General features: G+C 47.5%; 1 protein-coding gene across 1 annotated transcript in view; it reads right to left on the minus strand.

Moving 5' to 3' along the window:
• Positions 1-15,566, minus strand: part of DDB1 (damage specific DNA binding protein 1) — a 32,109-nt gene that overhangs the window by 3,548 nt on the left and 12,995 nt on the right. The window contains exons 11-23 of the mRNA XM_007106216.4: positions 15,358-15,433; positions 15,154-15,262; positions 11,383-11,561; positions 11,123-11,286; positions 10,937-11,044; positions 10,569-10,776; positions 9,668-9,763; positions 9,449-9,560; positions 7,799-7,922; positions 7,326-7,490; positions 6,519-6,613; positions 658-828; positions 228-337 (exon numbers count right to left, since the gene is read on the minus strand). Coding sequence (XP_007106278.1) covers positions 228-337; positions 658-828; positions 6,519-6,613; positions 7,326-7,490; positions 7,799-7,922; positions 9,449-9,560; positions 9,668-9,763; positions 10,569-10,776; positions 10,937-11,044; positions 11,123-11,286; positions 11,383-11,561; positions 15,154-15,262; positions 15,358-15,433 — 1,717 coding nt within the window. The remainder of the gene's footprint in view (positions 1-227; positions 338-657; positions 829-6,518; positions 6,614-7,325; positions 7,491-7,798; positions 7,923-9,448; positions 9,561-9,667; positions 9,764-10,568; positions 10,777-10,936; positions 11,045-11,122; positions 11,287-11,382; positions 11,562-15,153; positions 15,263-15,357; positions 15,434-15,566) is intronic.

Raw genomic sequence — 15,566 nt, forward strand, 5'->3', positions numbered from 1 at the left:
CCAGACTTCTGTCCCCCCGACGGGGCCCCGACAAGGACTGCGTGCAGCGGACAGATTCCCTGGTGAGCCCACCCGCTCCACAGCAGAGGATCCAGCCTGAAGAGCTCATCTCCGTGGCCTGCCTGTCTCACGGAAACGCTAACCCTCCGTGAAGAGGAGCACCGGAGCCTGAGAGAGGACCCAGCGTCCTCACTCCCCGCAGACCATACCCACAGCTGGTCACTCACCTATCCTTCTGACACACAAACAAGTTAAAGGCATTTTCAGCCCCCAGGAAATTGTCATCATCCAAGATTTCCACAGCACTCATCCAGTTGGGGTTAAAGTCTCGAGCAATCTTAGAAAAGACAAGGTACAAAAGGAAACAGAATCAGCAGTTTGCATGGAAGCCATTGCCGGGACTTGGCCAAGAGCCTGCCCTGCCCCGTGTTTAACAACCACCCCTTCAGAGAGATTCTCCCCACAGTCCGGCCAACTCAGCCCAAAAACGGAGCCTACTCAGAGCTCACGTTGGGGGTTTCTAAGAACACTTAATGGACGTAGAATGCAGGCTCCAGGGATGACATTTCTGCCCTCACTGGGCTTGATTATCCCTCACCACCAAGAAACACCCGAGGGGTCGCAGCTTAAGGGAGCAGTCTGCCGCCGCCCCACTACCTCTTCGAAGTTGCCCTCCATGGGCTTGTAGGCCAGCAGCAGCACCGAGCGCATCAGGTCGCCCACCAGGATGAAGTCGCCCTTGGTCTTCAGGTACAGGGCCATGATGTTGTTGTAGTGGTTGCACTCGGTGCGGAGCTCCTTCTCCGTCGTCCACTCGTAAAGCCGCACCTGGCACGGGCATTGCACTTCTGTCAACTCGAGGGGCCTGAACCCTCCTTAAGCCTCCATCTGCAGCACCATTTACCCAAGTGCAATGTGGGGTGTGAAGTGGTTTGGTGTGGAACTTGCATGGAAGTTTTTAATTTCAGTGTTATGTATTTATGAAAAATGAGAATAAAATGAGCCCATGAAACTAATAATACAAAGTTTTCCTTTACATAAGAAAATGAGTCAGGGTAAAGAAAAATATTAAGTAAACAGTAACGCAAGTAATACTATGCATGTGACAAGAGATGGTTTTGTGACTGAAGCTTGGTAACTGACCTAGAGAAATTGCTCTGGAAAAAGAGGATCCATCTCCAATTTCCTGATCAGAAAGGAACGAGATCACCTCCCAACAAACTGCCTCTTCTAACCCCTTCTCAAAACTCATACATTCCTGGCACCTTTTGATGTGAACCCAATGAGCAAAGAAAACAGCATGGGAAAGTCCAACAGAAGCTAAAGGACTCTAAAGCACTAGAGTCTGTGGCCAGCCCTCCACCCAAAGGGAAAAAAATACCCTTTTTTCTTCTCCACTGCAGTGTTTCTTCAGTTACAACTACAGCTCCAAAAGAATGAAGATGCTTTAGAATCAGCAGATAGATGAACACACACTCGGCACAGCCCAGCCCTGGCAGACCCTTCAGGGTCCAGGCAGCCCCACCCGTGGCCTCTGCACATACAGACACTCTGGACAGAATATACTGAGCCACGATTTCTCGAGATGTGTCCAAAGGACCCTAGCTCCACAGGTATGCACTCCAAGAGTCATTCGTAATAATTACAAGGGCTACCACACCTCCATCGGCAGGGTCAAGGGAGCCCAGAACACCCCAGACTGGGGTAAGCCCAGCCTGGCTGGGCCTTCAGTCCTCCCAAGAGTGGAGTAAAGTAGAGGCCAAGAGCTCCACACGCTCCTGGGAACACACCCCACACGCCCCTGTTCATACTCCCAGCCTCCCTTTCTGCCGTGGAGAAAGTCAGGACCAAGGTCAGACACCACCAAAATCCAAGACTCCCACTCTCAACCCAACAGGTCCTAGATCCCCACTGTCCAATATGGTAGCCACTAGCCACATGGCTACAAATACCTGAAATGTGGCAAGCCCAAACTGAGATGTGCTTTAAGTGTAAACAACACACGAGATGTGGAAGTCTTGGTGTGAAAAAAATATCTCACTAATAATTTTTTATATTGATTACATGTTGAAATAATACTTTAGATGTACTGGGTTAAATAAAATACATTACTAAAATTAATTTCACCTGCTTTGAACCTTTATTCATGTGGCTACTAGAAAGTTTAAAATTACACACGTGGCTCCGATATTTTTATTACACAGCAATGGACGTCTTATAATCTGACCCCTCCCAATTCCTGCACCTGTTCACCGTACCCTCTGAAATACATGGTCACTAGTCACAGGCAGCCTGCTCTCTAGCCGATCCCTTGTCAGTCTAACTGAAATGTGGATCTTTCAAAAGGGCTCTGTGGCCCTCTCAACTTGGCTGTTCTCTCTCCCACTATCCCTCGTACCACTGGGACTACAGGGAAGACAGCCTTCCACGCATCCTGCCTGCCTCCTCAACATGCCAGTTCTCAAGTTCACACCACCAGACAACTGCCCCACTGTCACATATCCACCCCCACACCATCACTCTCTCCTAACATAACACCCCAGTAATTCTTGGTGACTTTAATATTCACAGAGAAGATCCTTCCAATACCCTGATCTCTGTCCTTTTCTGACCCCCTCTTCCCCACCTATCTTGTCCATTCCTATGGTCACCCCTTAAGAGCCTGTCATTAAAAATAACTCCAGAATCTTTTGTCCCCAGTTTTACTGCTTCTCAGATGCCAAGAGTCCATCACCACAATCCTTGTCTTACGGATTCTCCACTCCCTTGCCCCTCTCTCACTCGATCATGCTCACCCAACAAAAACAGACTTTGGTAAAATTAATTTTCAACTACAAGCTGAGGAAAAACCACCAACCAGCATGACTGGTCTCATTTTAAATTCATACCTCCTCCACTCTCCTCAAAACTCTTAATACCATGGGCTTCCCTGGTAGTGCGGTGGTTAAGCATCCACCTGCGATTGCAGGGGACACAAGTTCAAGCCCTGGTCCGGGAAGATCCCACATGCCATGGAGCAACTAAGCCCATGCGCCACAACTACTGAGCCTGAGCTCTAGAGCCCACGAGCCACAACTACTGAAGCCCGGGCGCCTAGAGCCTGTGCTCCACGAGGTCTCATTTTAAATTCATACCTCCTCCACTCTCCTCAAAACTCTTAATACCATGGGCTTCCCTGGTAGTGCGGTGGTTAAGCATCCACCTGCGATTGCAGGGGACACAAGTTCAAGCCCTGGTCCGGGAAGATCCCACATGCCATGGAGCAACTAAGCCCATGCGCCACAACTACTGAGCCTGAGCTCTAGAGCCCACGAGCCACAACTACTGAAGCCCGGGCGCCTAGAGCCTGTGCTCCACGACAAGAGAAGTCACCGCAACGAGAAGCCCGCGCACTGCAACGAAGAGCAGCCCTAGCTCGCCGCAACTAGAGAAAGCCCAGGCGTAGCAACGAAGACCCAATGCAGCCATAAATAAATAAATAAATAAATAAATAAATAAAAACTCTAATACCTCCTCTTCCAGCCTTCCTCTCAGCTACTTCACAGAAGATGGACACAACCAAAGGAGGATTTCCACCTGCTTCCACCACCGGAAGCCAGCACTGCATTAGAGCCCCCTTAGCTACTCAAAACATGGCTCCAGCAACTCTCCTTTAATGGACCATTGTCATCAGCTAGAAATGTGCAGCAGTATTTCCTAACTTAAAAAATGAAAAACTCTCCTGTGCTGACATTCCCCTGTAGCTACCCCATTACTCTCTTCTTTACTGCAAAACTCCTGGAAAGGGTTTCTTAATCCTAGCTGTCCTCACCTCCTCGTCCTGGTTGAACCCTCTTCAGTCAGGTTCCATTCCCACCACTCAACCAAAAGAGCTAAACCAATGGCCATTTCTCGATCCTTATGTTACGTGACCCACCGACAGCACTTGCAGTTTATCACTTCCCTCCTGCTTCAAATACTTTCTTTCCATGGCTTCCAGAACACTTTTCTTGGTTCCTCTCCTACTTCACTAGGCACCTCCTCTCTGTTTGGCTGGATCTTCCTTCTCGCCCCAACTTTTAAAGGCTGGAGGGCCCCAGGGCTCAGTCTTCAGATCTCTCCTCTACACACTCTCAGCAGGTAGGTGATCTCAGGTGATCTCCGCCACTCTCAGCTTTACATGCCACCTAATAACTGCCACACTGGTATCTTCAGTCTGCTGCCTGCTAGAACCCATACCTCTCTCATCCACCTACCTACCTGACATCTCCACTGAGATGACTACTGAAACTTAGCATTTTCAAAACCAAACCTCTGGTTTCCCCACTGCAACATAAGAAGAAATACACATTTGGTCTCTGCCCCCCGTTCCTGACATAAAGCTCCTAAAACCTTTGTAATTTCCTAATAGGAATGTTTTACACAGAGCTCCTAAATCCCCTGGAATTTCCTAGGTGATAGGAGTCTTTCGTTCTAATGATGCAATTCTTGGTGGTTCCTGGATAGCTACAGGATGGGGGCTGGTCACCAGAAAGACCAAGCCATGAACAGAAGCTTGGAACTTTCAGCCCCACCCCCATTCTCCAGGGAAGAAAGAGGGGCTGGAGATTGAATTAATGATGGATCATGCCTATATACAGAAGCCTCTATAAAAATCTCTAAACTATGGGGTTCAGAGAGCTCTTGGGTTGGTGAATACAGCCACATACTGGGAGGGTAGTGCATTCCAACTCCACAAAGACAGAAGTTCCTGCCCGCAGGACTCTTGGGCCTTGCCCTACGTACCTCTCCATCTGGCTATTAATTTGTATCCTTTATAAAATCCTTTGTAATATGCCACCAAATATAGGCAAACATTTCAAATTTTGTGAGCCCTTCCAACAAATTATCAAACCTAAGGGGGGTGGGGAATTTGGGGAACCCCTGACTTTGTACCAAGTCAGACAGAAGTTTGGGGACCACTACTTGGGACTGGGGTTTGAAGTAAGGACAGTCTTGTGGGACTGAGCCCTTAAACCTCTGAGGTCTGACACTAACTCTGGGTGGCTAATGTCAGAATTCAATTAAATTATAGGACACCTGGTTGGAAAACTGGTTGGTATAGGGATTAAAAACCCCATGCATATGGTGTCAGAAGTGTTGTGAGTAAAGAAACAGTCTTCCTTTCCCCTCCAAACCTGCTCCACTCACAATCTCCCCCCATCAGTACAGAGCAACACCATCCTTGTTACTCAGGCCAAAACTCTTGGCCCTTTATTCCCTTCTCACGCCTCATCTTCAATCCATCACCAGAGCCCCTCAATACTAACATCTGCAGAATCTGACTACCCTTCACCTCCTCCATCAGCACCTTGCGCCCAGCAACCACCAACTGCTATCTGGATCATCACCAGAGCCTCCTAACTGATCTCACTGCCTCTCCCCTTGGTCCCCTGTGACCTTTTCCAGGATGTGCAATGAGCTTTTCGAAATATAACTACAGTCATGTCACTCATTCGCTCGAACCCTCTAGAGGTCTCCATCACCCTCAGAGTAAAACCCAAAGTCCTTACACACTCGGCCTATCGGGTTCCCCAAGTGCTGGCCCTCCGCTGCCTCTCGGACTCATCTCCCGGCACCCAGCAGCGCCCACCCACGCAGAGCGCAGGCTGGCCCCGGACTCCTGGCACTTGTCTTCTCCCAGACCAAGGCATGGCTTGCTCCCTCCCTTCCTTCCTTCAGGAACCTGTCCGAATGCCACTGTATAAACAAGACCCTCCTGACCACGTGACAAAACAGCGCCACCTCCCATGCCTGCTCTGGTACTCCTTCAGCTTTTTGTCCCGTTTTTATTTCTCACCATGTATTTCTCATCGTCCTGGGTACACATATGTATTCTATTTGCTCACTGGCCCCAGAAGGCTAGCTCTTTGTCCATTTCATCTACTGCTACATCCCAACTACCAAAACAGTACCTGGTATACTGCAAGTGTTCAGTTAATATTTCTTGAATGAATGTCGATTTAAAGTATTTAAATAATGTCTCTCTACCCTTGATCTTCTCAGAACCTTTAATATGATAAGATGCACCGTGAAGCTTCTAAGAAGAGGATACAGGATACAGCAGTTCCCAAATGTATTTGACCATGAAACTCATTTTTTTTTGCAAGGGAGGAGGCGGGGTCATGCCAGAAGCAAAGTGGCATATTTCACAGGCCTGGTATTTCAGGGACGTACTCAGGATAATGCGGTTTGGCTCATTTTGCTCCACACAGATGAAATATTCTCACATCATGACACATTCTAAGTACAGGGACCACAGCTCTTACCCCTTTCTCAATTCCCGCAGCGCTTAGGATGATATGATTGGGCTTCACATAACCAAATCTGCTGTCCGGTCCCACCCCAGCTCCCCAGATTCCCAACCCCATCCTCCACACTCACTACTTTTTTATCCTTAAAATTGTGATACACGCGCAGCTTCAGGAAATACAAGGGAAACATGTTCTGTGGACAATGGTGTGAGGCCTAAGGCATGACACCAGTGGGAGGGGCCTCACCGTGCTGTTGATGCTGGCTAACAACTTCCCGTTAAATTCCACCATAGAGTACACAGCCCCTTTCACCTCCTTTTCAGCCACAGTCTGTAGTTTTCCTGGGGGAAAAAAGATACTCTTAAGTCTCCTTTATGAGCCCACACTTTAACTAATCAAAAGAATCCCATGCTTCCCCTCTGGCTCTAATTCCTGCCCCCAAAACCACTCATCTGAAAGCAGGAAATACAGAGTCAGTATACACTGGGGTTAACCACCACTGGAAGTGTGAACCCCAAATGTGCAGTGATTCTACACGGCATTCAGGATGTGTCTCCCACCCTGAGACCCCAGATCTCTCTCTCAAGACGGAGACCAAATTCCATCTCAGCCATCTAATCTGAGATTTCGGGGCTGACAGCTAGTCTTTAGAACCATCTTGAGTAGGGGAGATGGGAAAAGATGTAGAAATGAACTCAAAGTGCTGACGCTGGGAAGAGGACCTTAAAGGCTGAGCAGCCAAGCGGGAAACACACCTAGGATTCCTAACTCTCGTTCTGGTCAGCAGGTTCTCTTATTCTTAGTTGACCTCTCCCCGTTTTGCCTTCCTTTCAAAGAGTAAAAGAGGAAGAAACACGTGCTAGATTTTATTTGTGCCTCTGCTCACATACTCCAAAACTCATTCAGATCATCAAGAGCTTAAGAGAAACATCATGAGGCTCACGTCACAGCAATTAACCCAAGTTCTTCGGCGTAACTGAGACTGAAACCTAAAAGACCTGCTTACTTTCCCAGTTCCAAATCTCTCAAAAGCCGGAGACTGTGTCCGCTTACCATCTGAATACTGAAAGACCACAATACGACCCTGCTTGGGCTCCGCCTCTTCAGGGTACACCATGGCCGTGCCCACGATGAAGTACGTGTTGGGGTCTTTGCCCAACCTGCAGGAGACCAGGCTGAGGGCATACTCGTTCTGCAGGAACTGGTGGGCGTGGAGCACTAGAAAGGAGGAGAAGAGACGCGACTGGCTGACAACCCCCATGCAAGCACGCTTCTGTACTTCTGTGAGGCCCACAGCTCGACTCGAAGTAGATCTTCCTCCTGCTATTCCTGTCTCCTCACCAACCTATTCTGACCTGAGGAGGCCCAGCACTCTGGGCTCATGGCCAACTCAGAGGCCCCACCCCTTTCCGCTCCTCCTAGGATGGTCTGCCAGTGTCTATCAAATTCTGGAATACAGCAGAGCCCAGAAGAGCCTAGCTTAGGGAGGATGTAGGTACAAAATGACAGAAAGAGCTCATTTGCACCTTCAAAGGTGTGCTGGTCAATGATAAGGAGGTTATGCACCTCCACCTCTTCTCCAAAGGAGGTCTCGTGAGGGGCTGTGCTGCTGGAGAACAGCTTGCTGGAGCTGACGCTGCTGGACAGGGCCTGGGAACAGAGAGAACACACATCACCCCTCTCAAAAGCAGAACGGGTGCTGGGAACAACAGTGTGAGCATCAGGCAGGATCAGGGAACAGTGGCTGAGTCTGAACGAGGAAACCTTAAGGCTGGCCGCTTGCATGGACCCTAAAGAACAGAGGGCTTCAAAGAGGACTCAGGGACCAAGGCTAAGGATCCAAATTCCATATGGTATTGACACAGCAACCCAAAACACCGCCAGAATCTAAGGGCATTAAAGAGCACTAAAATAGTGATGCTACGACAATCAAGAAACTCAGGTGACCTAGTAAAGTGACAGGCTTCCACCTCTCTCAGTGGGAAGACCAGGAGAGCACTGCAAATAAAAAGAAAAATGTAAAGACCTTCTACTCTGGATTAAGGGAAGAAGCCATACCACAGAGGTCTGCGAGCAAAGAAGGCAGAGAATACGTGGAATAAAACGACCAGCTAACATCTCCACTGGGTCTGTGATGTGCGGCTCCATATTGTCCCACTATTATCATTTTGCAGAAGAGAAAACTGAAGTTGCCCAAGGTCACGCAGCTAGCAATAAACTTTGGAGCCAGTTCTGTCAGACTCCAAATCCCATGCTCTTACCTATTATACTACACTGTTACCCATACCCTACACAAAGCATCCAAACTGATGTTAAGAGAAAAGGAATTATTCATCAGGCAAGGCTATCAAGTAGCAAAATCACTGACAGCCACTCTTACTCAAAGTTCTTCTCAAGCCTCTAATGAGGGGGCCAAATCCAGCTCACTGCCTGTTTTTATAAAGTTTTACTGGGGACTTCACTGGTGGTGCAGTGGTTAAGACTTCGTGCTCCCAATGCAGGGGGCCTGGGTTTGATCCCTGGTCAGGGAACTAGGTCCTACATGCATGCCTCAACTAAGGAGCCCGCAAGCAGCAACCAAAGGAGCCCTCAAACCGCAACTAAGGAGCCTGCCTGCCACAACTAAGACCCAGGCCAACCAAGTAAATAAATAAATAAATAAATAATTTTTTTTAAAAAAATAAAGTTTTAGGACTTCCCTCGTGGCGCAGTGGTTAAGAATCCACCTGACAACGCAGGGGACACGGGTTTGATCCCTGGTCCAGGAAGAGCCACATGCCGCGGAACAACTAAGCCCGTGCACCACAACTACTGAGCCTGCGCTCTAGAGCCTGTGCTCTGCAACAAGAGAAGCCACCGCAATGAGAAGCCTGTGCACCGCAATGAAGAGTAGCCCCCGCTCACCTCAGCTAGAGAAAGCCCGCGCACAGAAATGAAGACCCAATGCAGCCAAAAATAAATTAATTTAAATTTTTTTTCTTAAATAAATAATAAAGTTTTATTGGATCCCAGCTAGGCCCACCTGTTGTCTATGGCTGCCTTTGTAATGGCAGACAGAGTTGAGTAGTTGTGACTGAGATCATATGACCTGCAAAGCCAGAACTATTTACTAGCTGAGCCTTTACAGAACAGTTTGCCCCGCTCTCACACCATCTTTCTTTGTCCACTGCCCTCACCTGGGTGCTGGCGCTGGGCCTCAGAGCAGTTGTACCCCCACTCGTGTCCTGGACTTCAATACGGCTGGAGAGGACCCCGAAGCACTGGGACACCTCCTGGTAGCAGATCTTCCTGCAGAACAAGTACAGAGCAACAGGGCCCCCTCAGGAGAGTCTGAGGCGCTCCACACCAACCCCCAGGGCACCCCTGCCCCCGCAGCTCCCCTACCCTGCCCTCACCTGGGAGATTCGTAGAGGGGAACTGTACGAATGTGCAGCTTCTGTATCTCGTCAATGGTGCCAATGGTGAGGGTGCTGTTGTTGGCCAGTGCCAGGCTGGAAGGAAGGTTCTGGGTTTAGACTGAGTAGACCCAAGGAAGGAAAGGATTCTACGAGGCAACTCCATAAGGGGAAGGAAAACAAGGCAGAATTACACTAGCTTACCCCAGGGTAGTGGTTCTCAACTATGACTCTATGCTAAAACGTACCTGGGGAACATGCCTGGTCCCGCTCCTGAGATTCTCCTATTTTAATTGGTCTGGTTGGGCCTAGGCTGAGATTTTTAACAGCTAACTATTTAATATGAAAGCATTCGAATACAGAACAGTGATGCTCAAACTATCAAACCATGCTGGCATCAGAATCAGCTGGAAGCTTGTTAAACTAGACTGCTGGGCCCAACCCTGGAGTTTCTGATTCAGTGGATCCATGGGTGAGGCCTGAGAATTTACATTTCTAATGCGTTCCCAGGTAGTGCTGTGGCTGCCATGAGGGGCCACACTTTGAGAATCCCTGCTCCAGGGGAATACATAAAGATCTCTGCATCAGGGGTTCTGAAACTTGACTAATCATTTGAATCGCCTAAGAGGTTTTCTAAAAATATAGATTCAGATCTAGGGCTCAACCCTAGATCCACTAAATCAAACTCTAAGAAGGATTCAAAAACAATTCTGTACATTTAAAAAGGCTTCCAAAGTGTTGCTACTGCATAGCCAAGATTTGCAAACCTCTGCTCTATCCTTCCCCATCTCAGCTGGTCACTGACTCTGTCACTGGGAAAGGGCTGGAGGGGGAGGGTCTGAGGAAAACAACACGATGTCCTCACTCCTGGCTCTTGCTGAGGAAAGAAAAAGAGGCTCACCTGTCAGGGTAGCCATCTGAGTTGAGGGGACACATGTAGTTCACCTCCTTGAGGTTGACATTGGAGAAGACCAATTTGTGGTTGCTGCTGTAGATGACAGTGGGGCGGTCAGAGCAAGCAAAGACGTTGGTGGTAGAAAGAGAACGGAAAGTCCTCAATACGGTGGGCTGGGTGCCCAGAGTCACCTTCTTACGGTCGCTCAACAGGCCTACAGAAAGAATGGCATCCGGAGAAAAAAGGAAAGAAACGAAACAGGACACACAGCTGGATTGTGAAGCTTCAAAAGCAGCACCCTGAGGCTAAGAACTCTGCCAACTCCAATACTCCAGATTTTTCGAAGAGCCCCTCACTCGAGGTGCTAGTCTCACCTGTCTCAATGTTGAGCCCAAAGTAGAAAAGCGCCCCATCTCCCAAGGCACAAAGGAGGTAGTGGCTACTCTCAAAGGTGGTCATCAGGATAGAACGAGGAATGATCTCTGTGGGAGAGAGGTACATTAAGTTCTTGTTCCAAATTCTGATTCTGACCCTAACCCAGGTCCTTAAAAGAAACACACCTCCACCCAGCATCTCTTTGTGCAGTAGCTCAAAAGAGGGCAGCTTCGCGATTCGGGCTGAGATGTCTGTCCAGAGACCAATAGCACAGAGAGGAGACATTCCACTGCTGTCCCCTAAAGGGGTGATGTCCAAGCAGGCCACTTCGTGTTCCATCTCTGTGTGGCTGAACAAGGAAGAATATGGCGGAGAAAGGAATCCAAGGATCAAAGAAGTCCCAGAGAACAGGGAGGGCAAAAAGAGCAGACAGATAAACACACACCTGATCTGTCGGAGCTCCTGAGGATGGATCTGCAGGTAGTAGAGGGCCCTTCCCACGGCTACCACTACCTGGCTGCTATTGCAGGAGGCCACACTGATGTTCTTGCCCTGAGGCTCCTTCCACTCACTGACGAGAGCTTTGGGGTCTTGAGAGACCAACCTCACAGATGCTGAAGTGATCTAGAGAAAGAAGAGCAATGTCTCCAAGCCCCTGCAGGGATCTATACAGAGGTGAGAAGGTGGTAAATGCTGCCCTGGTGGAACCCTAAGAATAAGCTCCTCTGCCATATAGATATATTTTCCCGAAGTTCTGCAATGATTAATTACATGAAGATGTCATATTTAGCTGAAGCCCTGAAGAAGACTGGCTTCAAGCAGCTTACAGCTTACATACCTACAGGCAGAAAAAGAGAAGGCCTGTTTCACTCTGAGTAAGGCTTGGGTAACACACCCTATGGAAAGGTATCGATGGAGTAAGACCTGCAACTACAAGTCTAGCTGTTTTTCTCAACCCAAAAATCAGACCTCTAAAATATCCAAGTTCTGGGAATTCCCCGGCGGTCCAGTGGTTAGGACTCCACGCTTTCACTGCCAAGGGCGCGGGTTCAATCCCTGGTCAGGGAACTAAGATCCTGCAAGCCACGCGGCACAGCCAAAAAAAATAAAATAAAATAAATTAAATATCCAAAATATACAAGTTTTTTACTATGTATGAATACATTTTACACATTTATTTCATCACTGAAATAAAACAAAAAGCAGGTTGATAACACTATTATGCATCAATACACCTTACTTATCAAAATTGAGTTTCTACTTAAAGAGGAAAGCCCTTTAGAATATATAAACACTATGGGGGATGCAGAAACACTACAAGCTATTATTCATATTAATGAACTACAATGGGATTACATAATACTTCAAAGGGTTATTAGTCTTTCCATTTGATAAAGAAGCCCATCATTGTAGAGAACAAACGTATGGACACCAAGGGGGGGAAAGTGGCGGGGGGTGGGTGGTGGTGTGATGAATTGGGAGATTGGGATTGACATGTATACAATAATATGTATAAAATAGATAACTAATAAGACCCTGCTGTATAAAAAGATAAATAAGATAAAATTCAAAAAAAAGACATCACTATAAAGTTAAAGACAAGCCTCAAAAAAAAAAAAGTATATGAGAAGGCACATTTAGAGGGTTAGAAAGAAAGTTAGAAAAGAGGGAAGTGGACAGAAGTTCAGGAAGGACACATCTCAAGAAAGAGGCAGCAGGTACTGGAATGTGCGCCCAGTTTAGTAGAAGGGGTCATATCGGGCAGCCTGCAGTGAAGATAGGAGAAGGAAGACAGCCAAGGTAGACAGACTTTTTTTTTTTTTTCGCGGTACGCGGGCCTCTCACTGCTGTGGCCTCTCCCGTTGCGGAGCACAGGCTCTGGACGCGCAGGCTCAGCGGCCATGGCTCACGGGCCCAGCCGCTCCGCGGCACGTGGGATCCTCCCGGACCGGGGCACGAACCCGTGTCCCCTGCATCGGCAGGCGGACTCTCAACCACTGCGCCACCAGGGAAGCCCAGACAGACTTATTTTGATTCCAGAATCTAGATGAAGACGGAGATGGGGCAATAGCTGGATGGAAGTCCTGGGGTCTAGAAGGTATTTTTTTATTTTTTTAAGGCCAGCAAGGTCTACGTGTAATTCAAAACTAGAGGAGCCAAAGGGGGAGGGGTGGTTGTCTTCGAGCCCCAGTGCAGGGTCTAGAGGACCAAGGACAGGGTGTGATGCTGAGCCGAGGCTGCAGGATCACAGCTCTGAGAAAGGAAAGGCTCTAGTTTGGGAGAGCTCAGAAAGTAGAACTCTGGTTTCATACACAGAAAATGTGGTCCTTTTGATGGCTGAAGAAAAGTGTTTCAGAAGCTTCAATGGGGAAGACTAAAGATTTTATTTTATTTATTTTTTTTTTTTTAATTTTTTTTTTTTTTTTGTGGTATGCGGGCCTCCCTCTGTTGTGGCCTCTCCCGTTGCGGAGCACAGGCTCCGGACGCGCAGGCTCAGCGGCCATGGCTCACGGGCCCAGCCGCTCCGCGGCATGTGGGATCTTCCCAGACCGGGGCGCGAACCCCGTTCCCCTGCATCGGCAGGCGGACGCGCAACCACTGCGCCACCAGGGAAGCCCCGACTAAAGATTTTAATAAAAAACCTAATATTGCCCTTGAAAAAAAAGAGATGAAACCCATCATTAGTAATAATTGGGATGGTATAAAATAGGAAATCAGCTTTTGAAGGGTCTGGTCTAGTGTAAATTACAAAACCAGGGCTGCAGTATAATTCTGAAAATAAAAAAAATTAAAAAAATTTTAAAAAAAGGAAAGCCCTTTAACAACAGATATGTGAGTTGGGGCCAGTATTCAGGCCACCAGTTAGAAAACACTGACAAAGCGATGAGTCAGTAACTGGGCACTTCCCACATTTGTTCAACAAACTGACAGAAGCTTCCCTCTGGTTTTTACCAAACCCACCACTGCCTGTTGCCTAAAAGGAAGACCAAGAAGATAAAAAGAGACAGTTCAATAGTCTTCAGGCCCTCAAGTGCTATACCTGCCACAGGCAAATCACTGACTTTGCTCAGTGTGGAGAACGGCTCAAAAGGTGAGGAGGGTGTGCAAAAAACCAAGAGCATCATGGTCACTCCAAACTTCAAAAGACTGCCAGGCGTTGAGAGTTGCAAAGAAATCAGGCTCTCACAGCTAACAAAAGTGCCAAAAGGCTACATGCCCCCCATATCACAGAAAGATTTAAAATAAGGATCTGTACAGAGTTAGAACTCTGGTTATAATAATTAGTACCTTGAAAGTGCTGCCAAAAGTCATATATGGATGGTAGCCTATGACTAATTTTTTTTCTTTGTGCTTTTCAGTATTCTCCAAATAAGTATATACTACTATTATAGCACGGGGAAAAAATGTGTCTCAGAAGACAGGATATAATTAGTGTGAGAACAATATCCCCCTGCCCACCCCCCCAAAAATACATATATAATGATCCCATCCATAAAAGAAAATGTGAATAAACACAATATAGTCATCCCTCAGTATCTGCAGGGGACTGGTTCCAGAATCCCCCAGCCGATACCAAAATCCGCAGATGCTCAAGTCCCTTATATAAAATGGAACAGTAATTGCTTATAAACTACTCACACCCTTAAGTGTACTTTAAATCATCTCTAGATTAATTATAATACCTAATATAATGTAAATGCTATGTAAATAATTGTAAATACAGTGCAAATGATACGTAAATAGCTGCTGGTGCACAGCAAATTCAAGTTTTGCTTTTTGAACTTTCTCAAGTTTTTTTTCCCCATTTTTTTTTTTTCGGCCGTGCCACTTGGCTTGCAGGATCTTAGTTCCCTAACCAGCCGTGGAAGTTAAAATGCCAAGTCCTAACCACTGGACCACCAGGGAATTCCCACCCCGAATATTTCTGATCCATGGTTGGTTGAGTCCGTGTATTACGAAACCCGCAGATACACAGGGCCGACCGTACATACATTTGCAAAGAAAAATTAAAGCTAAAAGGAACAACTCCAAAGTTAAAAGAGTTAATTAAGCTGCTCTCAGTAGTGGGTGATTAGGTAATTTCAATTTTTTCCCTAGCCTTTTTACATTACTTTTAGAGCCATAAAAATTGACTTCAAAAATCCGGTGGTGCTCTGTACTGCACCCTAGGTCGAATTCAAGTGTAAACGAGGCCCGCCCTTTTCTCCGTTACTACCTGGATGAGTTGTTGATGAGCGACGTTGCCACAGAAGAAAGTCTGCTGATCGTCCACAAAACCCATCAGTTCGGTTTCTTCCACTTCCTCTCCGTTTAACATGAGAACTCTGCAGCAGAATGGAAGGCCAGAGTCAGCCAGACCAGCTGCCCCACCTTGCAACCTTCACATGAGCCCCTGGAGCTGGCACCAGACTCATCTTACCTTGTCTGGCCCACAAAAGAGAGCACCAAAGTGTCATCAGTCTCCCGATTAGGATCAGACCGCAGGGGCCATAGGCCTGGAACAAAGATCAAAGATTAAGAGGCACAGCACAGACCAACACTCGGCTCCCACTATCTAAGGAAGGAGCAGCCTAACCCCACAGGAAGAGCAAGAAATTTGGCGTCAGTCCTGAGATGAAATACCCACTC

This window comes from Physeter macrocephalus, unplaced genomic scaffold (assembly GCF_002837175.3).
Source record: "Physeter macrocephalus isolate SW-GA unplaced genomic scaffold, ASM283717v5 random_147, whole genome shotgun sequence".
In the NCBI taxonomy this organism is placed as follows: Eukaryota; Metazoa; Chordata; class Mammalia; order Artiodactyla; family Physeteridae; genus Physeter; species Physeter macrocephalus.